General features: G+C 39.2%; 2 protein-coding genes and 1 non-coding gene across 5 annotated transcripts in view; all 3 read right to left on the bottom strand.

Annotated features, from left to right (window-relative positions):
• Positions 1-379, bottom strand: part of RDH14 (retinol dehydrogenase 14) — a 10,438-nt gene extending 10,059 nt beyond the window's left edge. The window contains exon 1 of the mRNA XM_006140799.3: positions 32-379. Coding sequence (XP_006140861.1) covers positions 32-265 — 234 coding nt within the window. The 5' untranslated portion in view covers positions 266-379. The remainder of the gene's footprint in view (positions 1-31) is intronic.
• A 3,458-nt stretch (positions 380-3,837) lies between these two features.
• Positions 3,838-25,271, bottom strand: NT5C1B (5'-nucleotidase, cytosolic IB). 3 transcript variants are annotated; one of them, XM_006140800.2, is made up of 10 exons: positions 25,132-25,270; positions 22,023-22,112; positions 21,505-21,711; positions 20,788-20,925; positions 19,014-19,529; positions 18,579-18,746; positions 16,829-16,958; positions 14,182-14,304; positions 13,589-13,773; positions 3,838-4,217 (listed from the first exon to the last, which is right to left on the bottom strand). In XM_006140800.2, exons 1-10 carry the CDS (start codon positions 25,162-25,164, stop codon positions 3,885-3,887), a joined length of 1,923 nt encoding a protein of 640 aa, XP_006140862.1. In that variant the 5' UTR covers positions 25,165-25,270; the 3' UTR covers positions 3,838-3,884. The 3 variants fall into 3 exon arrangements, with proteins under 3 accessions (XP_006140862.1, XP_006140863.1, XP_006140864.1); XM_006140802.2 differs by lacking the exon at positions 3,838-4,217 and adding an exon at positions 6,638-6,713 and having other exon boundaries at positions 25,132-25,271; XM_006140801.2 differs by lacking the exon at positions 21,505-21,711 and having other exon boundaries at positions 3,839-4,217; positions 25,132-25,268.
• On the bottom strand, positions 17,327-17,429 carry LOC114008657 (U6 spliceosomal RNA). The gene has a single exon (XR_003550174.1). It is a non-coding gene; the product is annotated as a U6 spliceosomal RNA (small nuclear RNA).
• Positions 25,272-27,253: the final 1,982 nt, after the last annotated feature.

Here is a 27,253-nt window from a genome sequence, read left to right as displayed (position 1 = left end):
CGCGGGGCCGGCGGCGCCCCGCCCCGGCCGCCTCCTCAGCGCGAGCGCGGTCTCGGCAGCCCATGATCACCCGCGCCCCCAGGCGCAGTAGCTCCGCCGCCGTGGCGCGGCCCAGGCCGCTGTTCGCCCCGGTAATCAGCACTGTCTTCCCGTGCATGAGGCCGGGGTTCGCGCCTCCGGGCAACTGCTGGACCCTGGGTCGGGTCGCCAGCCACAGCGCCCCGCCCAGTGCAGCCAGAAGTGCCGCCGCGGTGGCCACTGCCATAGCCGCCCGCCCTGCGGCCCACCGGCCTTTGCGCGGGAGTGTGGGAGCCGCCGGCTCCGCTGAGTCCTGGCTGCCACCTGCACGCGAAGAACTCTGGGGCGCGGCCAGTCGTCCCCTGACTTGCACGAGGGGCATGCTGGGACTTGTAGTCTCCCCAGGGCACCTGATTGGTCGAGGATGCCGCGCTCTCGGTCAGTGCCCTCAAGATGCCGGCTCCCAGCCAGCTGACGGAGACTGAGCGCAAGTGAGTTTTCAAGTTGGGGTTCCCACCCACTGAAACCCCAGAGTGGTGGCGACCTTCCCCGTGGGGAAGCTGATGAATGTTTTCTTTCTTCCCCCCACTTCTTTTTTTCCTCGTCTGAGGGGCCCTGGACTCACCAGAGAGCGAGCGGGAAAATTGAGAAAGTAACCCGTCCCTCCCCTGTGTGGGTGTGTGGGGACGGTCATACCGCCATCACTACTCAGTTTCTCCTTTCAGGATTTGGGGCACACCATACACACGTGCCTGGCGTTTTTCTCAACCCACCAGGTCGGGAATCAAACTCCATGTCTCCCATGTGGGATCCAATTACCTTAATCACCACCCCTTCAGTTGCCCTCTGCTGAATGTTTTCGGTTTACAAATCTCTTTATAGGTGGGGTTCCAAATGCCACTTTTAAGGGTATTCAGTTTATTTTTCTGGGATTTATAAATTCAGTTCAATTTACATGCACCTTCTGGAGAATAGTCCCTGAGCAACTGAGGGCTAAGAAGGGCTCTTTTTCCTTCACAGATGAGATACAAAATGTGGCAACATAAATAAATTGGAAATAGCATGAGCCATTAGTTCTTAAATGTTAGTGTACTTCAGAATCACTTGGAGTGCTTGGTGGGAAATCAAACAAAAAGAAAACAGAAATTTCAGGGCCTAGTGATTCAGTAGGTCCAGATGGGGCCTGAGAATCTTAATAAGTTCTGAGGTGATGCTGATCTTGTTGATCCATGGACCACAGACTGAGAACCACTGAAGAAGACCATTATGGCCTAGTTCCCTTTAGATTAAAAAAAAAAAAATCATCAATGAGGTTGACACTGCTAGATACAGTGGGAGAAACCTCAATTATTATAAACTGAGCAGGCCCATTCACAAAGTTCTATCTGCCCTCTCTGTTGTACTCCATGTAACAATGGAGGGCAAAAAGCTTTGTGCACTGTAAAATACTTCATAAATGTCAGGGGTTAGAGCCACAGGGACCTCTTCAAGCTGTAAACTTCATAGCTTTAGGCTACACCACTTTTTAAGATGCCATTTATTTGTCTATTCACCCAGTATGTGTCAGGCCCTGCCTATGCCCTGTGAGAGTCACAGAGAAATAGAATGCCATTTCTACCCTCAGAGCATTTGTTGTCTGGTACAGAGATCCACCCACACTCCACCTACACTCTATCCATTTCAGATTCTGTAGGACAAGAAAAGAGACACAACTTGTGTGATTTGAAATAAACTCCCAAATAATTCTTTTTTTAAAGAATTAATTTATTGAACTTTATTCACTTAAATTTGACCAGAGAGGTACAGAGGGAGAGAGAGAAAGTGAGAAGGCAAGCCATCAGGTCCAGGACTCAAACTGCATCTGCCATGTGGGAGTCCAGCACCCTTAACCACTATACAACCTCCCCCCCAAATAATTCTTAAAAGAAAGAAAAGAATGAAAGAAAGAGAAACCCTTTAGATAATTTTGATAGACCATCATCTCTTTCTTACATTTTGGGAGGATATATCATGCAACTGATAGTCATTACATAAAGAGAAAAGGGCTAGATTCCAAGAAACAGTTTCTTAGAAGTGCTGAGAATGGAGCTGAGGGTGAAAAAGTATGATCACTGGGGATTAGACCAGGCACCAGGAACAGGAATCATGAGAGGTGTCCCTTGACTACTTTATCGCCATTGAAGTTGCCACTCAGACTCAGTACATGTTTCCCCATTCTCTTCTTTTCTACCCATTCACATATTATCTGTTCTTTAAAGCCCATCTCAGGTCTCTTTTCTGATCACTTCCAGCTTCTGCTGATTTCCACTTCCTCAGACTCATGTGTGATCTCATGAGCACCAAGGACAAAAGTCCCCTCTGGTATTTGTTATTTGAGTTCTCAGATTTGACTTCCCCTGATAGATTGTTAAAGCTTTCATTTTCATAAAGGATGGGATTATATCTGAGTCCCTCTTGTCATTTTTTACATAAGAGAATGTCTAGAAAACAGTGAGCCCTCAGTAAGTGTCGCAGATGATACATTGTAAACTGGCTTACTATAAATTACAGAGGAGTTAAAAGATGTCAGCTGTGGTCTTCTGTCAAGATCCAGGGGTGTAATATGTATGTGCAAGGGATGGAGGTGGGGGTAGAGAGAGCAGAAGAAGGTGCAAGAAAGGGAGGAGACAAATCTGTAGACTTGCTTGTAACTTCTGTATACCTTGTGCATGGAACTTTATGGAATGACTAATCTGTTCTGATGAATCCAAGGGCCAATGGAATTAGTAGCTAATTGAGGGCTCTATAACAGAGAAGAAAAGGACAGCATATAACTTTTGAAGAAAGAGCTATTGGGTTGTTGATGACCCCAAGAATTTTAATCTTAGTCCTATCATGTATTCCACATTCTTTGGTAAGTAATTTAATCTTAAGGTCCTTATTGATAGGATGGTAGTAACAATATGTCATAGGTATTACATTTGATAAGAAAATGAGGTGACATGTGAAAATAACCTGTCCACAGTACGTAATGTGATATATTATGGTTAATAATCAATTTTTTTGTTGAAAACAAAGCAAAAATGACAACAGAATGACAATAAGAATACTTACTATGCTTTACGCCACATATTGAAGTCATGGTCAAGTTTTGTGGTTGTTTTTTCCCCACACAAATATTGGGCAAACCTGCCAGGCCCAATGCCAAAGATATCAAGTATGAAGTAGCTTTGCAGTCCAGAGCAATTTACCTACCACATGAGTTCCCAAGAACCCTTCCTAGTAAGTTCTGACCAGAGCTCATCTTAGAAAGTACTCTATAGGAATAACTAGCTGATTTATTTCTGAATGAGCAGTGTCAAAACTGGTATGCTTGCTCCTGCAGGTAGAATGACATTCTCACTATGCATTTGCTAAAAAGTTGCTCATAGAGGCAACAGAATAAAAAGGTTTAATTTTCAAGAATATATTTAACCTTGCCCATTCTATCTTTGAAGATTAGTATTCTAGAATGATGATGGGTACCCATTAATTCTATCTACCAACATCCAAAAATGACCAATGCTTTGTAAATCTAAGTGCATATCCTCTTATGCATACAACCATTCAAATTCTAAACTTATTCCTTGGATTTGTCATTATGCCTTACACAGAGTTAGCTGCAGTGGCATTCAGTAGCATTGAAAGGACAAAAAGAAGTAACTTGAAGATACCTTGAGAGTTCAATATATGTTCCAAAAAAAATCAAGCAAAAACCTTTCCAAAGGAGCTAAGTTCTGAGGCTCAGTGTTCTGAAATGCCTTCTGAAATGCCAATATTTACCCTAGGAGTTAAAAGAAGTGGCTTTTGTAATACCAGACTCACTGCTTTATTTCTTCTCCCCATCCCTAAGGGTTGATTTTTTGATTAATGCCATAAGGTACATGTGCTGTGATGGTTCCGAATTTCTGTGCCCCTTCAATGTGGAACATGTGGTCATCAAAGAAAATGTGGGGTCGGATCTTCACCAAGATAGGACCTTTGGGAGCTCCAGCAAGGAAAAGTGCTTCATCTATTTCTAGACCCCAGCGACGAAGGGTCTTCAGCACTCGGGCTCCTGAACTAGCTGCACTCCTGGCTGTAACCAGGTAGGTCCTGATAGGACAAAGTAACCGTTCATCTTTGGCATAAAACTTCTTTTGCAGTCTGCCTAAATCTTCCAGAAAGCCTTTCAAGGGACCCTATAAAAAGAACATATGGCACAGCTGTGATCCAGTGAGCCAAAGGAAATGTAAGTGGAAAAAGCAGAGGCTTACAATAGCTTGAAAAGGATATAGAAAACTGCATTACATACAGTGTTATGAGGTTGATAGCACTCAAAGTACTCACTTCATTTAGTTTATATAAATGTATTTCCTGATATGCAACAATCTTTGTATTCTTGAAATAAACCTAGAATGACATATAATTTATCATCTAAACCTAAATAATTTAAGTATGGAATAATGTTATATAAACAATTAAACTAGCACAACAGACATAAAATATCCATGATAAACTGGGATAGATGGTCACTACACCTAAACTCCCATTAGTTTCCAAAAGCAGTATTTTTTTTTTTTTTTGAGAGGTTTTTGCTATAGGGTGCGTGCGCTCGCCAGACAGACAGAGACATAGAGACAGAAAGCGAGAAATCACCCCCCAGGGGATGGTCACTCTGCAATCCCTTCTCCATTCTCTTCTCGAGATCTTCGGCATGCACGCATATGCACCTGGCGCGAGTTTTAAGTCACCGGGTCCGGGACGCGAACTGTGGTCGACCACATGGGAGTCCAGCGACATAGCCATTACGCTACCTCAAAAGCAGTATTTTTTTCACCTTTTTCTTGTGAATTGCATATTTTAACTTTAAAAGTATACATTTTTGTTGAGCTCAAGGCTGTTTTGGCATGAATCCAAACTTATATTTACAGATGTTTTATATATCTTCACAAGTACTTTCATTTTCAACTTTCTGAACACTTACTAGTTTTAGCTGTATCACTCACATAGAGCATAGAATTGAATTTTGCCTGTGATACAGTCCAAAAGTCTTAGTTTCTAAAACAAATTTTTATTTTATTTTATTTTATTTTCTTATTTTTTTACATTCAATCACTGTATATCTTTACAACATTGAAAATGAATTTTCCTAGCATGAATATCCTGAATGTTAGTCCAGTCAAAGAAATTACCATACACATTGTTATCAACAGATAATTTTTCTTTTTTTTTTTTTTGTCTATTTAATGTTTTTATTTTTTCTCCCCCCCCCCCACCACCACTTCTGGCTTTCTTCTCATACTGTCTCTGGTATCCGTAGTTACTTTCCATTGCCATTGTGCCTTTTAGTCTTTCAGTTTCTGCCATAGAGTGCAGACATTCTATATATATTGGATCATCAGAAAAGTCATGATTATTTTTCTATGCAAAAATGTGTCATGACTTTTCCAATAACCCAGTATTAAGTGGAGACATATAATGTTTCACCTTCATAATCTGGTTTGCTTTGTTAGCATTAAGTCTTTCATATACGTCCACTTCCTATCTGATGGTAAGGTCTCATTGTTTTTTATGGCTTAGTAGTATTCCATAGTGTACATATGCCGCACTTTTAAAATCCATTCATCTGTTCTTGGACATTTGGGTTGATTCCATGTCTTAGCAATTGTGAATAATTCTGTAATAAACATTGATGTGAAAGTGCTTCTCTGATTGCATGTATTCCTATGCTTTGGGTAGCTACCCAGAAAAAGAAACTAAGAATAAAAAAATTCACTGAAGCTACTGATAATGAACACACAAGTTTTTATAACCTATGGAACACAGCAGAAGTAGTCATAAGGAGTAAATTCATAGCAATTAGTGCTCACAATAAAAAGTTGAAAAGTGGCAAACAGACAACGTAATGACACACCTTAGGGAACTGGAAAAACAAAAACAAACAAAAATATCCCAAAATACTATGAGAAAAGAAATAGTAAACATTTGAGGAGAGATAAATGAACTACTATACAAAAAATAAATGAAACTAAAAGCTTGTTCTTTGAGAAGGTAGAAAAAATTAACACACCATTAGCTAGACTGATTAAGAATAGAGAAAAGAACCAGATAAATCTAATCAGCAATGAAGCAAGCAATATTACAGCAGACATAACAGAAATACAAAAGATTATCAGCGAATACTGTGAATGACTATATGCCAACAAACAAGAAAACCTGGATGAGATGGACGAATTTCTGGACACATATAATCTATCAAGATTGAATCATGAAGACATAGAATGCCTAAATAGACACATGACAAGCAATGTGATTGAATCAGTAGTAAATAACCTCCCAACAAAGGAAAGCCCAGGTCCTGATGGCTTCATTCCTGAATTCTGCAAAACTTTTAAAGAAGAGCTGACCTCTGTTCTACTCAAACTATTTCTAAAGATCCAAAATGTAGAAACTTTCCCAAATTCATTATAGAAAGTCTCCAATCACTCTGATCCCCAAAACACAAAAGGACATAACAAAAAAGGAAAACTACATACCAAGATCTGTGATGAATATAGATGCAAAAATTATCAACAAGATACTAGCAAATCATATCCAACGACACATTGGAAAGATTATACACCACAATCAGGTAGGCTTTATTCCAGTGATGAAAGGGTGGTTTAACATACACAAAGCCATAAAGGTAATACATCCTATTAACAGAAGGAAAGATAAAAACCATATGGTCGTATCAATTGATGCAGAAAAAGCATTTGATATAATACAATGTCCCTTCATGATTAAAAATCAGCAAAGAAGGGACATTTCACAACACTATAACTAACATTATACTGAGTGGGGGAAAAGCTAAAAGCTTTTCCACTAAAAACTGGTGCAAGACAAGGCTGCCCACTTTCTCCACTCCTTTTCAATATAGTACTGCAAGTCCTAGCCTATGCAATCAGAAAAGATAATAAAATTAAAGGCATTGAAATAGAGAAAGAAAAGGTTAAATTATCTCTAGGTGTAGATGACATGCTTATATTCATAGAAAACCAAGAAGAATCCACAAAACAAAACTGGAAGTGATAATATGGTAAAAAGTGGCAGGATACAAAATCAACTTTACAAAAAGCTATAGTATTTCTGTATACAACAATGAGCAGACTGAGGTAGAATTGAAGAAAGTAATCCCATTTACAATAGCCACAAAAAGTATAAGATAAAATAATAGTTTGAAAAGCTTTTAGTCCATTTACATTTGTTCATTTTTTGTGTACTTGATATTAGTTTTGTCTTATGGTTTTTATTTCATTTTCCATGTTTAAAGATTTTAAAAGATTGTTTATTAATATGTCTTCTTTGTGTGTTTGGATATGTAGATCTTCTGACATTTAAGGCTTGCAGTATTTCTTTCTACTGATTATAACGCATTATAGTACCCCCAGTCCTTTATTTTTTAAAACCGTGGCTCTATTACTTATAATAAGAAATAAAATTAGGTATTTCTTTAATATCTCTATGACTCCCTATTTCTTCACCATCTAATTTTGTTGACTCATTTAATTTTTAAGGTGTTTATATTTACATTATTCAGTATTCCTACACTTCTATTTATTAAACTTGCCTCTTATCCCTTAAATGGCTATGGTAACTGAAGATATCAGCCAATTTATTCTTCCATAGACTCTCATCCCCCCATATTTTTCCATTTTTCATAAGTTATATAATCTACATATTGTTAAGATGCATACTATTTGCCTTGTTTTCTGTCACCCTAGTTCTTATAGTTTTAATTCTATGGTTAATTATGATCTATGCCTATTTGTTTTCCAGTTTTTCACATGTGAGACAAATTTTGTCCTCTAGTATTATTTTTCTCAAGAAAATCTTACAGGAATAACCCCTGATAATATAGTATGTTCTTATATTCTTAATTTTATATCTGTACTCAAATAAGCTTTTGGCTAGATATAGAACCCATGATTTATATTTTTTCTCCATATCATACTTTTTATTTTTTAAGGGTTTTGCCATAGGGTGCATGTGTTCCCCAGAAAAAGAGAGAGACAGTGAGAGGGAAAGTGAGAAATCACCCCCCAGGGGGGATGGCCATGCTGCAATCCCTTCTCCATTCTCCTCCTGGAACTTTGAGCTTGCACACACACATGCACGGTGTGACTTTCAAGCTGTTGGATCCAGGATTCGAACCATGGTTGTCCATGTGGGAATACAGTTATACAGTTTGATTCACTATCCAAATTTACCCTACATATCCCGTATTGCGATGTTTTGTTTTGTTATTTTGGTGGGAAGCAGCCTAAATAATTATTTCTTAATTTTTGAAATCAAATAATTTCACTAGGCATTATCACAGTCATGATCATTCTGACAATGTGAACTTTTAATTTTTAATATTTTAATCATTTAATGCATGCAGTAAAATGTTCTGATAATTTAGCAATGCTTACAAATTTATATTTTTATATAAATTTGCATCTTTATATTTAACCATGACCCCAACATCCCTAACATAATTTCAATGATTTTCTTCAAGGATTCCACTTATATATATGTTGGATTTTTTAAACTTGTTTTTTTTATTTCTCTTGTTCTCTCTAAAATCTTATTTTTAATTTTACTCATTTCCAGCACTCTATATGTGACACTTCATCACATCATCTCTGATTATTACATTACTATGCTATGAGCTTACTTTATTTTTTAAAAGTCATGACACTATTCAGTTCTAGTCATCATCTGTGTAATTCATCTGTACTTTGGCAGCTTTTTCTAGTGAGAGTTGTCCTTCACCTCTTATTAGAGGTTTCCCCCTTCTTTTTTTTTTGGTTCCTGGTATCTTTTCATATGTTCTAGGCTGATTCTTTTTTAAATTATTCATACTAAAGTAGTTTGGTTTTCCTTGGAACAATTAGCACATTTCTGGGGAAAATCATAGTTACTATTTAAAGACTGGGTTGTTTTTATAATTTATAGGCTCCCTTCTCTACTGTCTTGAAAGCAAACTTTTCTGTAAATAGAACTTGTGTGGTCATTCACTTATTCCTGCTTTCTCAAAAGAAAACACACACACACACACACACACACACACATACACACACAAAGAAAAAAAGTAAATTTACTTCCTAAATGTGAGAGACATATATATAGGTGAAAAACTTATTTGGCAATAGTGGCAAAGTCAAATCAGGAATTACCCTTAACACAGTTTGTCTTTGAAACAGAGAAACAGTTTTTCTCTTGTTGCTTTTGAATAATTACCAAAGGGAAGAAATGGAGATTGCTGAGTTATGTCACCATGTTCAATTAGGTATCCATCTCATCCTTTTAAAGACATTCTTGGGTATGTTACATGACAAATGTATCATGACTTTTTCAATGACCCAATACTTTATATACTTACATGGTAGAACAAGTATATAATTTACCAATAAAATATGGAAATAATAAGAAAAGTTACTCAAAAGTACTTTTCTTGAGGAGCTGTATAATTTAAAACATTTGGAACCTGCCTGAGATATAGAAAGGCAAAAAATTTACTTCCATTATAATGACTAGAAAAACCTAGACAATCTAAAATATTATAACTTTTCCTGAGCCCATCAGAGAGCTAAGATCACAGGGAAGCCTATTAGCATGAAGTTTGAGGAAAAAAATAAAAACAAAAGCATCTTCCAGGTGAGATGGAATGCAAGAACAGGCACACCTTTGGCAGAGCATCAAAGAAAAAGATACCAGATAACATAAAATCGAGTATTAAATATTTAGTTAATTTAAAAAATTTGAGAAAAGACAAGCAAGAGATAATAGGAGAGCATAAAAGCCCTGAGATCCACAGATACAAGTACAGCATCTCTTTCAGGTGTACTTGTATCTGTGGATCTAACAGATTTAACAGGTGTTACGAAGAAGACTGCACGGTGGGAGATAGAAAAAGACTCATCCTTAGTGTTATGAGCTTGGTAAAAGGGATCAGCTACCACTGTGGGAAAGTTCAGACCAAATTTCAGCAAGTTCTTTGTATCTTATGGAACTGAAGACTTAAACGATTTGAAGAGGGCTTGGAACACTGTTATTCCCAGCATATACATAAAGAACCACTGTTACTGGGGAAGAGATAGGAAAAAATCTTCTACCCTTGGGTGAAGGACAAAAAAACTGTCATGTATCCAGACCATTATATATCTCCTATCACCAGAGGAACAGGAGGATCCAGAAGGAATCATTATCTTCAAATCCTAGGGAGATAGAGCAGGCAGGAACATGGCAGCAACAGCAACAACTTGGAAGAGGTACAGACCTTTGAAGCACAAATACACAGGGGAGGCCTAAGGCTGGTAGTGGACCAGGGATAATGAGGAAAACCCTCTGACAAACCAGTCTGGATCCCAAGAACTAAGTTAATACCAGAAGAATTTGAAAGCCGTGGTCCAATGAAGATAACTACCAAAACGACAAAGTTACCTTCTGGTTAGATTTGTTGAATCCATCACAATAGTTGCTAATTTAAGTTGATAGAAATTTAAACCAAGATTTATCTCAAAGATGCATCTACACTCCTGTGTTACTGCACCATTATTCACAATAGCCAAGATTCAGAAATAACTGAAATGTCCATTGACAGAGAAATGGATAAAGAAAAATTGTGTATGTATACATTGGGGTATTATTCAAACTTTAAAAAGAAGAAAATCATACCATTTGTAACAACATAGATGGAGCTGGAAGACATTATGCCAAAAAGATCACCTCTACAATATACAGTCTATAGTTAATAATATGATACTGTACACTTAAAAACATGTTGAGGACATAGGTCTCATGGCTAAGTGCTCTTACCACATACACAGAAAAAAACCCATGTGTGCAACTTGGGCCAGCCAAATATACTGGTCATTAAGGTGATCCAGATCCCATATGGCTGACTATGGTTCAAATCCCAGTGCCAGTGGCTTGAAAAACATGCCAAGCACATGTATGTGTATGTCCTAAATCCTGACAGGATGAATAAATGAAGGAAAAAGGATTGTGGTGCTTTCTTTCCATTAAAAGGTGCCTTCTCCAATGAACACATGCACTTTCTGGAAATTTAAAAAAAAAAAAAAGGCAGCTTTTTTAGTATAAATTAGACCTCAATAAGGTAGGAAAAAATACCAAGATAAAATATGGGGGGCCCGCAGGTGGCATAATGGTTATGTCACTGGATGCCCACGTAGTCCACTACAGTTCAAGTCCCAGACCCAGTGGCTGCAAACTCATGCTGGATGCATATGTGTGCATTGCCAAAATCTCAAGAGGAGAATGGAGGCGAAGGGACTGTGGCAGGGCCATCATAGGTGGGGGTGATTTCTTGCTTTCTGCCTTTCTGTCTCTCTCTGGTGAGCACATGCGCCCTATAGCAAAAAATCTCTTTAAAAAAAGATAAAATATAAAAAAAACTAATATATGTAAAATCTAAAAGAAATTTATTTGCCTGAGATGAGAAAATGATATTTTAACACTCTTCTGAAGTAATATTTAAAATATTTTCCTTTAAAATTTTTTAAAATTTTGTGACCTTTTTATGTATATTTAATTGCATAATATTGTTTTGTGGGGTACAATAATCAAATCAAAGGTAATTCATCATCTTCAACAAAGAACTTACATTCTGTGTCTTTGAGTTGCATTCTACTAATTTTAAAAAAAATATATTGGAAAGTCCTCACCCCTATTTTTACTCTGTTGTGGTATGCCATTCCATATTTTACTTGTCTTGCTTATGTGCATTCTTGGGTCTTTTAAACATTTTTTCCTCAGTCCTTCCCCTGTCACAAAGTCTCTAGCATGTACAGTTGCCCTCTCTATGTCTCCATCTTTGAATCTTCCAGTTTCTGCCACACAGTGCATAAAGTGGAGACATTCAGTATAGTTTATTTTGGGGGGATTTATTTATTTATTTATTTATTTATTTATTTATTTATTTATTGCCGTAGTGTGTGTGTGCTCACCAGAGAGAGACAGTGAAAGGGAAAGTGAAAAATCATCCCCCCAGGGGGATGGCCATGCTGCAATCCCTTCTCCTCCATCCTCCTCTTGGAATTTTGGGCATGCACACACACGCACCTGGCATGATTTTTAAGCCGCCAGGTCCAGACATGAACTGTGTTTGGCCATTTTTTTTTTTTTGTAGAAAAACTTTTTCATGACTTTTTTTTTTTTTTGGAGAGATTTTTCACTGTAGGGCGGGTGCGCTCGCCAAACAGACAGAGAGAGACATAGAGACAGAAAGCGAGAAATCACCCCCCAGGGGGGATGGTCATGCCGCAATCCCTTCTCCTCCATTCTCTCGGGGTCTTGGGCACGCACGCACACGTGCCCGGCTTGAGTTTTAAGCCACCGGGTCCGGGATGCGAACCGCGGTCGACTACGTGGGAGTCCAGCGACATAGCCATTACGCCAACTGCTGGTTCCCTGTTTGGCCATGTTTTATAAGGCCTGGGACATGAACCACAGTTGGCCAATGGGAGTCCAACACTATAACTACCACTCCATCTACTGGCTCCAAACTATTACATTTTAATAACAGGCAAAGACTGAATATACCATGGTTCTACATATACTATAGACTCTCAGTTTCCACAAAGCAGACTAACTGAAAAAATAACAACAAAGAATTGCCCTCTCAACAACTACCTTTACTAGGGCAAGGTCTGGAAGGGAGCTATTCATATTTAGAAAGAGAATATGAAATAAAACACATATGCATGTAGTTTAAATATCACTTGCTGTAATGAGAGGTGACAAAGCAGTAGAACTTTTCGGCTTTCAATTAGTCTATTAATACTTTGATAAATGTAAGAAAAAAATAACTTTCAGTTTAACTTAAAGAAGAACTGAGACAAAAAGGACAAGTAAATTCTTTCATAAAATTCATAGAATAAAATTTAATGACATATCAATTCAGATTCACTTTAGAGAATATTTTGATGTTTGATGTTTGAAATTAGTTTGGTTCAGAGGTTGTAGGTTTGTTAATTTCAGAACTTAATTTTAACACTTCTTCAGTTCATGGACTCCAAAATCTTAAATATTAAGTTTTAGTTTCAGTAGGTGTTCATAGTTAGCACTTTTTTGAAACTTATTTTTTTATTCAATTCAAACTCAGTTTTGCAGATTTTCTCAATTAACCCTTTTTTGAGTTTGAGGTCAAGGAGTGGGAGGTTCAGTAAACTTTTATTGACTTATTGGAAATGACCTTACTAATTTAAGATACTGTTACATAAAAATGGCTTATTGTTAAACTGTATTGCTTTTTTAGTCACAGTTTAGAGGGGATGAATTTATTATTATGAGAAAATAATAGAAGCATTTTCAAAAAGATAGATAAAATAATATTAAGAGTTGTAAGCAGCAGATTCTTCAAAGTGAAGAATGCATGAAAGTGGGACAGAAAAGTCCCAGAGATAAGACAGTGAAGAGTGGCCTGCCTAAAATAATTTAAAAATACATCCCAATGAACAAATATCTATATACTTACAGGTTAGAAAATAAATAGATCAAAATAATTAGAGTTGATTAAACCTACCTGAGCAAGAGGTTTATTCTCAAATAATGTTTCATGCTGAAAGAATTTGTCCAGCCCATGCTCCTTGGCAATATGTTCAGATTCATCAGAGAAGAGGACAGCATCCCCATCAAAGGCCACACGAAGCTGTGTGTCACAGTAAGCCATGTCCTTGGCTCCATCAAACATTGTCGCTGAGGCGATACCTGACAGATTGTGAGGGTTGATTAATACTCTTCTCAGGGCCAGGGATTTTAGTTTCTACCGTTAAAAAAACAAACACAAAACATCCTCCCAGACCCTGTATTTCTTCTTTAGCTATTATCTGATGACTCAACTCTTCTTTACAACCACACATCTCAGAATGGTTGTGTATGCACTACGTCTGTGTCTATAGAGATGAGAGGGTATAAAATGGATTGTAGGACAATTTCTGAGGATCGTCGTCTTCCAGGAAGGTCAAAGCTTTAAAGACAGACTTGAAGGTTGCCATATATAAAACACAGCAGAAAACCCAACAAGAACATAACCAGATAATTATATGTGAAACCCACTGCAAGTAACCATGAGTGCAAACCTCCTTATTAACTATAGAAATAAAAACAGACTAATACCTTCTTGTATTGCTTCTTGTACTTTTTCAGAATCCGCAGACAGATACAAGTTGGTAAGATATGCCTTCAAATAGCCAATGGGGCTTTTCCCACCAGTTAGACAGAAGCGGTCAATTAGTAAGCCTGTTATCAGGCAAGAAAGAATTTGTTATGGCAGAGACTAAAGACAAAACACTGTAAATCCAAGTGGAAGTTACTGTAGGGACAATTTATTTTAAGTCCAATTAAGTTCATTTCTAATTCTACATGAAAGTTACCTTAGAAATAATTGAAGTTTTGGCATTAGTTTCACAGTATCGATATTGAAAAACTCCTCAGCTATTTATATAGTAGTGGGTATTTGGTACATTAGAGTTTATACCAAAAATTCACATAGACTGTGTACATTTGCCTTTTTAAAAACGATGACTTTTATCTTATTTTATTTATTTATTATTATTATTATTGTTTTTAAATTTGACTAGAGAGAGACACACAAAGAGAGAGAGAGAGAAAGGAAAAGTGAGAAAGCAAGCCTCCAGGCCCAGGACTTGAACCACAGACGTCCATGTGGGAGTTTTGTGCCTTAAATACCATGCCACCTACTGACCCCCACATTTACCTTTCAACATCTCTATAACAGGTATTATTATCCTCGTTGCAGAAGAAGAAACTGGGTCCTCCAGCCTATCTGATCCACTGGTTCACATACACAAGGTAGAACTTGAGCTGAGTGTTTGGCTCTTGCCTAGATTAGAATGTATTCTTTTCCTTTATCTATAGCCCCCTTACTGGTTAAAAGGGCCAGTTAAGATGTGGCTCTATTTTAAGTACCATTTATGCATTTCTTCAGTAGACATATAGTAATAATAACTAGTAGTGCTAAGATTTAAAATATTTAAAAAAAAAAAAAAACAACAAAACAACTGAAAGTGTCACTCTTTTTGACTGAATTTAAAAGCAATTTTTAGTAGACTAAACATTAATATACTAGTAAATACCACCCCGTAATCCCTCTCCTCCATTTCTCCTTGCGATTTTGGACACATTTATGTTCCCAAAGTGCTTTTATGTGTTAAGCTGCTAGGCCTGGGGCTCAAACCTCACAGTTGGCCATGTGGCATCTAACCATCTTAATCACTATGCCACAGACTGGCCTCTGGCTCTTTTTCAGACAGAATTTCCCTCTGTTGCCTAGGCCAACCTCAAGTTTGTGATCCTCTTGGTTTACAATGTTGAAGTAGCAGAGGCTACCATAGCTGGGCCCACACTTCAATTTTTTTTTCTACAGTGTGTGTGTTCTCTCCAGAGAAAGACACAGAGAGAGACAGACAGACAGACAGAAATCACTCCCCAAGCTCTGTGAATGGCTATGCTACCTACAATCCCTTCTCCTCTATTCTCCTCTTTTCTCCTCTTGGGATCTTGGGCAGGCATGCACATGTGCCCAGCGTGTTTTTCAAGCCACTGGATTTGGGACTCAAACTGTGCAGTGGCCATGTGGGATATAGCCTTCTTAAACTCCTTGCCATCTGCTGGATCCCAGAGTGCATTTCTAAAAGCAAATAATTTTAAAGTATATCTCAGTATCTTGTCTTACTGAGACATAAAAATATGATTCAGTAATACAACAATCTTCTTATAATTTGAGTAATATAAAATAAAACTCATAACTTGTTAAATATATTGATCATTTATAACTATGTCCAATTTAAACCTAAAATTTAAATATACCCAATTTTAACCTCATTTTGACTTGACATACTCACAAGACTGGGCACATTACTTAGAAAATAGGCTAACAGAGTCCCAATTAAGTAGTCAGGTTGGTTCTAATTGGGAAAATGGAGACTTGGTTTCTAACACACTTGATATTAGTAATATAAAGAGATTAGATTTGGGACCAGCAGATGGCATAATGGTTATGTCACTGGACTCCCACATAGTTGAATACAGTTTGAGTCCTGGACCCAGCATCTTGAAACTTATTCTGGGAGCATGTGCACATGTGGCCAAAATTCCATGAGGAGAATGAAGGAGAAGGGAATGCTCTGTGGCCATCCATCTAAGGGGTGATTTCTCACTTTCTGTCTCTCCATCTCTCTCTGTCTCTCTCATGAGTGCAAGCAAAAATCTCTCTCTTAAAAAAAAAAAAAGAGAGATTAGAGTCAATCAGATGTTCCAAGTAAAGGAATAAAGACAAGTTTGCTTGCATGAGTCTGGATTTGATGTGTGGGGAGAAAGAGTAGCTGGGAAGAATTGGATTTTAAGAGTGGAAAGGAGAGGTGAAAACCTTTAAACCTTTAACATGAATCTGTGGTGAGCCAGAAGTTTGATCACACGGAGAAAGCCTTTGGGTTGACGGCTCCTTGAAGTCAAGTTCAGAAGTGAAAAACATAAAACAGAAATATATTACAGGACCTGGGATTAAGACTTTGAAATTCACACTTGACAAGTTAAGTCCAGAGCTTTGAGCCCAATTCTGTGCTGAAGTTAAAAATGAACATGGCCTCTCTTGTTCTGACATAGGAAAATAAACATTCCTCACGCAGAAGGGGGTGTCAGTATCAAAGACACTACATTGGTTAGGCCACAGTTAGCAAAATAACATGGCTTCTCTCTTCCAGAGCCGCAAGCCGGTCTTCCACATGGTATTTATTTTACTTACCATAGTGATTGACGCTGTTTATAAGCCGCACTCCCACTTGGGCATGGTTATTAGTCATCAGAACAATATCAAATAAGTCCTGTTCATCAGGATACAGATCACGGAGTCTAGCATTGACATGCTGCAGTGCCTGCAGGTTACAAACATGGATGTGTGTGAAAAGAGTAGGGCAAGATGAGCAGTAGGAGGCTGGAGAAAAAGTATCTCACCAGTCAAATTCAAGCTCTGAAGACTCATCGTTGTGAGATTATGGCTCCTTTAATGCAGAGTTACGCCATTCCTTTATTTTCAGGCTCTCATATACAGGACACTAGTTAATGTGCACTGAATACATGGGTAATGTTTATTGAAAACTGTTGCAACATTCAGCTTACTAGAATGATCTCTGGGGGATAGGTAGAGAGATGGATCAGAGTAATCATTTTATGCTTTGTCTATGTATTTGTTTTTAATTTGTAAAATATGTGTTCATTGATCATCCAATGATTTTTTATTGTGAAAAATATAGAATATGTCATGAATTTGCCTGTTATTCTTGCCCAGAGACCATGTTAATGGTCTCTGTATTATTCAGCTTTAATATACACAGTTTGTTTATTTTTAGACAAAGTGGGTATTTAGACATGGATATTTAGACTAAGTTTTTGTTCCCTTTCATGCTTCTACTGTGTTCTTTAAGTACTTTCTACCCACAAATTGTAGAGCTGTCGTTTGTTTTTGCATGGTTAAGAGGTCCTTGGGTAATAGTGTAAATTATACCCTGGATCAGAGTTAAAGTGCTTTGCATTTCCTTATAAGTTCAGAGGATCTTGTCTTTATTAAAACCATACCCCTGGGGCCAGAGGTAGAATGGTAGTTGAAGAGCTGAACTCCCGCATAGCTGACTGCGGTTCAAGTTCCAGACCTGGTGGCTTGCTTTGTCACTTTCTGTCTCTCTGATGACTACAGAAAGTTTAAATAATAACAATAACAATAATAATAATAAATAAATAAAATAAAATAAGTAATTCTAGAAACAAACAAGCAAAACAAAATACCATGCCCCTAAGTGCCAAAAGCCTCTTAGTCTTGAATATGCTATGTCTGGGACCAGGACATAGTGAAATTCACCTCATTTTTCTTTCTTTTATTATTATTATTATTATTATTATTATTATTATTTTTTTTAATTTAAGGTTTTTGCCATAGGGCACATGCATTCGCTGGGGAGAGACAGAGAGAAGAAAAGTGAGAAATCACTCCCCCTGGTTGGGTGTGGCCACTTGCAATCCCTTCTCCTCCATTCTCCTCTCAGGATTTTGGGCACTCAGGCAAATGTGCCTGGCATGATTTCCAAGCCTCCTGGGCCCAGACTCAACAGGCAGTGAGCCATGTGGGAGTCCAGCACCTTAACTATCATGCCAGCTCCTGGTCCCTCACCTTGTTTTAAATAAGGGATTGTATTTCTATTAGTCATAATTGTAAACTCATTATTGCTTAGCACTCACTCTTTCTAGGTTGGGAACAAAGGCTACTGTAAAAGGTCTCAGGTTAGGGCTCCACTTATGGAAGTCCAACTTCCTGAATCTAGGGCTGTGGGTTGGGGGCCCTTCTTCAATAGTTGGGAAGCCTCTGGGTCAACTGGAAGTGGCAAGTATGACAAGGGTAGACTAGTTGTTATCAGGAAAATGTAACGAGCTTCCAGGAAATGGTTAGGGTCCTCCGTTGGCCATCCAGGGGCCTGGCTGGCCAAAGAAAGCTTGCAGAGTACCTTGACAAAACGGAATGCGGGCCCTGGGGTCAGGACGACATTCTCATTGGTGAGCTGATACTCCATGTACTTTTCCAGACCCTCTTCTTCGTAGATTTTCCTGCCGTCCACCATGTTGAAGAGTGCCCGGGAAGAGACAGCGATCGTGATGGCGTGCTTAGGTTTGGGCTGCAAACAGGGGTGCCGGTGAGGACAATCAAATAGACAGGAGGTGATCGGAGATGGGACTTATTTAAGGCAGGGTGGGAGTAAACAGCTGACCCCCTGCTTGGAGGACTCTGATGCTGGAGGCATGCCAGACAGGGATTCCCTAAGGTTTGGGGAGGAGAAGCAGGGGGATGGGGCGCCCCCTACCTGGGGGCGACGAGAGAGTCTGGGAGGGGATCGGGGTTGCGAGGAGGGATGCCCAGGGTACCAGGTTCAAGGCCCACTCACAGGCCGGGGGCGCGAGCAGCTCGGGGTCTTCTCGTACAACATCTTCACTGATGCCCAGTAGGCCTCATCCTCTTCATCTTCCTCGTGCTGCTGCTGTTCGAAACAGTCGCGGTCCAGCTGGATCGAGGTAGGGTAGAGCATCCTGCGCTGGGCGTAGGGCTTCCATTCGGAGGGAGGTGTGCGTGTACGTTCCCGCGAGTGCGAGTCCCGCGAATCCCGCGAGTCCCGCGAGTCGCAGCTGCGTGTATAGTCCCGCTGCTGTGAGTCGCGGGACTCCCGGACTTCCCGCACGATGCCGTGAGCCCAGGACTCGGGATTGTCGTACATCTTGGTGTTGCGCCGGGGAGGCTCTGGCTCTGGTGGTGTGGGAGGGCGCGAGTCCATTGGAGAGACTGGCCGGCTCGGTGTGGACTGCCGGGGCGGAGAGGGCTGCGAGGACAGCTGCTGGGGTGGCGAAGATTCGCGCTGGCTAGGGGAGACTGATGAAGTCCGGGAGGTGGTGGAGCTGCTGGGGAGCTGAAGCAAGAAAATGGGCGTCTGAATTCTAGGCCCGCCCAAGGATCCCTGTCCCCTTCTCTGTCCAGCTCTGGTCAAGGAGCCGGCCCCTTCCGTCTGTTCCCTTCCTAGACCTTAGATGGATCCTAGTTCGTTGTCTTTGTCGGCTACTTTAAACAGGACCTAGAGGGACTCAGACATTTATTTCTAGGCTCCAAGTATTTGGTTTTCTGTTGAATAGCCACTGAAAAGGCCTTTGATTTCTTGCTCATCCCCATCAGCACCTCCCTGGTTTTGAGTAGATAAGACACAGTCCTCCCTTGTATGCAGCAGACTCACAGTGTGCAAGGTCTGTCCTTTGCTGCCATATACCTGCAAAGTCAAAGGCCTTCAGGGAGGACAGGGCCTTAAATAATGGATTTTTCTTGGCTAGTGCCTCAGTGTGTGATTTCAAGTTAACTTGATGAGAAAACAGGGCCAGAAGTTATCCCCCAAAACATTCTACACAGCACCTGGGGGACGTATCTCTCATTTGCCATGTGACTAATGTGATGATGACTGGGAAGGTCTTCAGGGGAAAGAATCAAACTCCCAGTGGCCTTCAGAGCTTTGTATGCCAACTGGGAACTCAGTTAGAATCCTCTTCCTGAAATAGAATGAGGCCATGCTAGAGAAAGGACCCCTCTGCTAAGGTGTTGTTATGCTTGTTTCACTTGTGGTTCAAAAAGGATATACTTGGTTAGGTTATTGAATCAGACCTGACAGAAATAAATGGAGTGGGCAGAAATATACATTTTCTCAGTTGCTGGGTCTTTGTCCTCCTCTCTACTACCAAATCTTAACTGTGAAACTAAACATTTGTTTGCTTATGTGTCCAGGCCTGGTTAAGGGTCCTAAGGACCACCTAACATTCTTTTTCTCTTCTGGTGGTCTTCCTATCCCCTCTTTTGAGAGTCATGTGTACTCAATAAATACTGATTGAATGGTTGAAGGAAGGAGGAACAGAACAGTCTGTGGACTAGAGACTTCGGGTTCTAATCTTAGTTCTACCATTTTACTGTGAAAACTTCAGCAGGTTATCCTGTGCTTTAATTTTCTCAATGGTAAAATGGGGTTTATGGAGGGAAGGGTCTATAGAAGAAAAGGTTTATGGATAGCTAAATTAGCTAAAACATGTAAAATGCAAGAACAGAGCCTGGCACACGAAAAGCATCGATAAATGTTAACCATCATTACTATTGTTCCATCACCTATGTCTCCCTTTCATCTCTGACTCTACCTTAAGACTGGTGTTCCTGCTTCTTGGCTCATCTGCTGACGGAGCCCTGGTGGATGGGCTTCGAGATGTTCGAGACCATTGATTTCTCACAATGTACCCTCGAGAGTCTGTCTTTGGCAGTGATAATTCTTGAGATCCCTGTCAAAGAGAGAAGAAACCCAGGTATGTAATACCCCACCACCACTCCTTCCAGGCATGTACCTACAGAATAACCATGTCAGGTAAAAAATAATAGCACCCAGTGAGAGGATCCCTGGCCTCTATGACCCTTGTGTATTCTCCAGCTCTGGCCCAATTCTAACTTCTGTCTGGAGCCACAAAGTGGGGACTACTCAGAACATCCAAAATCAAGAAACAAATTAGGTAGCTTGTATCAATTCACTTGTGACTCCTCTTATATGGAACCTAGTAGAGTTGACCATCTTTCCTCCCTTTTCCCCACTTTTCCTCTTAAGGAGAAACTTGCTAACAGATGCTAAAATACATTTCCACCATTTTTATCAGACTGTAAAGGTGAAGGCAGCTGGAACCTACACAGAGTTGCAGTGGGCTCTAAGGTGGCTGCATGAAAGGGAATGGCACCCTTAAACACTCCTTTCAAGGAAAATGAATGGAGACCCAAGAGAGGCAGATAAGAAAGTGACTGTTCCCATATCTTTCCCTTCCCCCATATGGCCTGGGCTCCCCTCCAAAATCAGTAGTGTGATCTCTGCTCACCCTGATCATGGTGATCTGCTGGCCCTGTGCCCACAACAGGCACATGTGAATATAAATGCGTATTGTGCGGCAGGGGCTAGGAAGGACTGTTCCCTCAGCTGCACAAAGGCAGCGGCTTACACATACCCAACGCGAGCCGCTACGCGACGAGTGACCCCGCATGGGGCAACATCTCAGCGAGTGATTCGGATTGCCTGCACGCCTCATCTGAAAGATTGTGCAGAAAATGGTCAATGCGATGGCCAGAACCCCCCTCCCTCCCTGATTTGAACAAGACAGTTTCTTCCCATAGGCTGAGCAGAGGAGACTGCTGTAGAGCACAGATTCTATATGAATATGGGGGATGTGGACTGGAGGGGAAGGCAGGGGCCAGCTTCTCCTAGATTTTCCTTTAGGAATCCCTTAATACCAATCTCGACAGCTCAGTCTTCTCTACCCCAGAATTCCCCTGCCCCTGATATTTCCATTGCGATTTTCACTCTTTAACTTTCTCACCAAAACTATGGAGATCAGCTTACCTGAGTGCTCAGACGAACTCCTGATTTTTCAGAGTCCCTTCTTTTTTCTGCTTCTACGCTCTCTTTTGAGTTCCTCATCCCAGTCTCATTCTTAATATGGAAACAAAGAATGATTATTAATTTTTAATCTCAGGAACACTCGAAACCTTGGGTTTGGGAATAAAATGATAAAGACAATGCAGAATTTTTCTTTTTAGTTTTCCTCTTTAATATCAAAATAATACATAAACTTTAGACCTTCTCCTCCCCTCCATTTAAAAAGGCATAAGTAAAAATAGCATATCCTATATGTAAGAATTATATAAACAATCTTTTAGTATAGAAATTAGTTTATAGATTAACATTTTGGAGCATTTTGTTATTTAAAAGGTGATACCTTGGGAAATATTTTGGGAGAATTTTCCAGGGAATCAGTAGGACTTGTATTTAAATGTGAATTTGTTTACATGAAATAACTTTTTTGTTGGGCTCTTACTCTAAAGATTGGTATTTACGGAACTTTTCTTTTGCCATACAGAATGAAAACTTTCCTGGTTTGTTTTCTTAATTAATATAGCTCAAATTTTCTGTTACTCTAAGCTTCATCAATATTAGTCTTATTTATAAAAATGAGAATCTTAAACCCATACAATAAATCACACATATTTATTGACAGACCTGTCTTTTGCTTTTGTCATCTAATTACTCATAGCATCTAGAGTGAAAAGGGGTTTCATTTTTTTTTTTTTCAGAGAGAGATTTTTGCTATAGGGCACATGTGCTTGCTGGAGAGACAGAGACAGAAAGTGAGAAATCACCTTCCCTAGGGGGAGGGCCACACCACAGTCTGTTCTCCTCCATTCTCCTCTCAGATTTTGGACATACATGCACACGTACATAGCATGAGTCCAGGACTCGAACCGCAGTTGACTGTGGAAGTCCAGTGATGTAACCATTAAACCATCTGCTGGTCCTGAAAAGGGGTTTATTACTAACAGATTAATAGGGAAAAACAAGTAGGAGAACACAATGGTGAGATAATTCACTTTATGGAAACCTATTCAAATATTTGTGTTTCCATTTTCAGTTGGGGGAGATTCATATTTAAGCTTTATTTGTATTGGCTCATGCTAATTCAGTAACTTCAATGTGATTAAGAATAGTGTTATTTACATATTTAATTAGGTCAAAATCTAGGTTGGGCTCAGAATCCCCAAAGCAGTCCATATTCATCTGTTTATACTCTGTGAGTAGTACCCAATAAACACCTCATCAATGTTAGTTGAATGAAAATAGGACTGAGGAAATTGGCGTAGCTATATGGTCCTTTCACTGCTTTTCAAATCTCTCTACCAACCACTTCCCAAAACAGTTCCCATAATATCCCATGACTTCTAACTCTAAAAGATAGTTTAAGTCCAATCAATCCCCCTCTCCATCTCTATTATCATTGCTTTGTTATAGGCCTCAAATGATCATAGGTCTGCCTACATTCCTGGAAGATAGACTTTTGAGCAGAATTCATGGCCTCAAATGCTTCCCACTTCTAGTCCTGTTTGCCCTATTAATTTAGGGTTATATTTATGAAATTTAAATTTAATTATGCTTCATTCCTAGATACCTCTTTATTCACTTGGGTAGACCTAGGCGAGGAGTCTAATGATAAACTTTCATCTACTTCCACATGTTTTTTTTTTTTCAGAGAGAGATTTTTGCTATAGGGCACATGTGCTTGCTGGAGAGACAGAGACAGAAAGTGAGAAATCACCTTCCCTAGGGGGAGGGCCACACCACAGTCTGTTCTCCTCCATTCTCCTCTCAGATTTTGGACATACATGCACACGTACATAGCATGAGTCCAGGACTCGAACCGCAGTTGACTGTGGAAGTCCAGTGATGTAACCATTAAACCATCTGCTGGTCCTGAAAAGGGGTTTATTACTAACAGATTAATAGGGAAAAACAAGTAGGAGAACACAATGGTGAGATAATTCACTTTATGGAAACCTATTCAAATATTTGTGTTTCCATTTTCAGTTGGGGGAGATTCATATTTAAGCTTTATTTGTATTGGCTCATGCTAATTCAGTAACTTCAATGTGATTAAGAATAGTGTTATTTACATATTTAATTAGGTCAAAATCTAGGTTGGGCTCAGAATCCCCAAAGCAGTCCATATTCATCTGTTTATACTCTGTGAGTAGTACCCAATAAACACCTCATCAATGTTAGTTGAATGAAAATAGGACTGAGGAAATTGGCGTAGCTATATGGTCCTTTCACTGCTTTTCAAATCTCTCTACCAACCACTTCCCAAAACAGTTCCCATAATATCCCATGACTTCTAACTCTAAAAGATAGTTTAAGTCCAATCAATCCCCCTCTCCATCTCTATTATCATTGCTTTGTTATAGGCCTCAAATGATCATAGGTCTGCCTACATTCCTGGAAGATAGACTTTTGAGCAGAATTCATGGCCTCAAATGCTTCCCACTTCTAGTCCTGTTTGCCCTATTAATTTAGGGTTATATTTATGAAATTTAAATTTAATTATGCTTCATTCCTAGATACCTCTTTATTCACTTGGGTAGACCTAGGCGAGGAGTCTAATGATAAACTTTCATCTACTTCCACATGTCCTCTCTTCATGCCTCACTTTATCTTTATGTTCTACTTAGGCCAAATAACTTGTATTTGCCCACATACCACATTTATGTCCTGGTAACCTTCACTTCCCTTTCACACTCTTTAAAACCCAGCTGAGTATTCCTGCAGAATTTCCCAGCATTAAAAAGTTCCTCTGTGTTGCCTGTGTCACACACATTTTCACTGAGTGCTGAATCGTACTTTATGTAATCTCTTTCTTAGCAGTCTGTGCATTCATCAAAGATAGCAACTGTGCATGAACATATGCTCAATAAATGCTGATTTATTGGATTGACATATACTCTCTGCTCTCGTCTCCTTTTTCTCCACTCTTCATTTCCTTTATTTCTCCCCCATCCCTTTTCCTCTTCGTTAGCTATTATCTGAAGTTATGTGGTTGTTGCAGAGTATTCACAGAGGTAAACGCTGGACTGATAACTACATTTTCTCAGCTTTGTGCAAGATTCAAGAACTTTTAACTTACCTTCTTTTTCTGTTTCAGAGATGTTTGACTCATGTCTTTAACTATTGAAATTATTTTGTTGTTAATGCAGGTTTTTGTCTCCCCAGCTCCATTTCCTGTTGCTTCCCTTACTCAGTCTAGCTTTGCATTTAGAATGTCAAATTTATGACATCACATGTGATCCCATAGTAACAAACTGACTCTGGGAATATGTAACTGTACTTTGTTAAAATAAAAGCAATACTGTTAGTTCATATTCAAGTACACACATTCATAACTATTGTCAGGGATTTTAGAAATTGATACCAAATATTCATATGTAACAATATCAATTTTACTTCTTCTTTGTCAACTTTCTTTTTAAGTACTGTTCTGGCAATATCACATCAATCCTATTTGTGGCTATATATTTTCTGGTATTGTGAAAATGAATGGCAAACTAATTTGTGAACCAAATCATTTATCACTGTTCATCCTGCTAGAATTTGAAGGGCTTTTTGGAGATTTGGAGACTATTTTTGACCACTAAAATTTTATTCTAGATATACAGTTTAGGCTTGAATTTAAGTGTTTGATGTTTCTTTCAGAGCGGAAAAGCCCTTTGAGGAAGACACTGTCAGAGCTTTCTTTATGTCTGGGCACAGGGTAGAATATTCCTTGTGCCTTCTGCATGCTATTTACATCATAATTAACCCTTTGAATACTATTTGTTACTCTTGTGTAGACAGAGAGAATGTGTAAGACTCTATAACCCTGGTTTATAGAGTCCAGTAAGGTTTTGCATTTTACCATCTTTATTTTATCTTTGCCCACACTGTACATAGTAGACATATGCCATGCCAACATAGTTGGTGAAACTTCCAAGGAATAAGGCAGATTCCTATGATCCTATAACCAGTAACTTACCAGCTAGATACCATATTGCAGCAGTATTCACACTTTCATATTGTAATGATAATATGTGGGCCAATGTGATATTTCAAGTCAGGACAGCCTTAGAAAATATGGTTAAAATGGGCTTGTCCATGTTCAAGAGTGAAGAGTAGAGTGTGTGGGAGACTGTCAGGTCTAAGATTAGTCTACAAAGGGACACCTTTCCTGAGGTTCACTTAACAGACTGTGGAGAAGGGAGAAGATTCAATATTTCTTATTGCTTCCACCTACCACTTGGATTGGTTTGCTATGTGATTTTGCTGCATGACAAATTACAACAAACGTAATGTCTTAAAACAATATCTACTTGTTATTTTACATTTCTGTTAGGTGAGAAGTCCGGGCAGGCTCATCTGGATTTTCTGTTTAAAATCATCTAAGGTTGAAATGAAGGTATCAACCAGGCCAGGCTCTTATCTGGAGAACTTGGGGAAGAACCTGCTTTCAGGCTTATTCAGGCTGTTGGAAATTCAGTTTCATCTTGTTATAGGACTGCTATACAAGTTGTTGAATGTTGGCCAAAGGCACATTCTCAGTTTCGCAAGGCCATTCTCAAATTCTTGCTCCATGGCTCTCTGTCTCATTAATGGAGAACCTTCCTTGTGTTGAATACATCTTGTACTATCAAGCTCTCAGGCTCTCTCTTTTGCTATTGCCAGAGAAAACTTTGTTTTTAAGGGACTCAGATAATGAGATTATGCCCATGTGGATTGTCTCCTTTTTGATAAACTCAAAGTAAACAGATGAATAAGCTTAATTATATCTACAAAATCCCTTTGCCATGTATATTAACATTATCATAGGAGTAGAGTGACATGCCATTGTATTCACAGGGTAGAAAATTATACAAAGATGAGGATCTTTAGAGAGGAGTCATCTTAGAATTTTGTCCTCCATGTTCATTTAATTGACTTCTTTTGGGAAAGCATTCAAAATAGGGAACAAAATGAATAAAGCCCCTATATGCAAATTGGTAACCATCATTATCTATTTCAGTAAATATGGGCAAATGGGGGCTAATCAGAGTCCTTGATTTGAAGACATGTTTTGTTTTATAGGAGTATGGACCAGGGAAGGTATTACATGTGGGAGTGTTTGAGCCTGTCTTTAAGTTCCCTGGACTTTGTTGTGTTTGACTACTTTTGGAGCAGCACTGTAGTCTTTTTTTTTTTTTTTTTTTGGGGGGGTTTTTGCTATAGGGTTCGGGCCC

The sequence above is a fragment of the Tupaia chinensis genome, unplaced genomic scaffold, assembly GCF_000334495.1.
Source record: "Tupaia chinensis unplaced genomic scaffold, TupChi_1.0 Scaffold000045_1, whole genome shotgun sequence".
NCBI classification, from domain to species: Eukaryota; Metazoa; Chordata; class Mammalia; order Scandentia; family Tupaiidae; genus Tupaia; species Tupaia belangeri.
The sequence above is the reverse complement of the archived record's forward strand: the minus strand, read 5'-3'. Positions and strand labels throughout refer to the sequence as shown.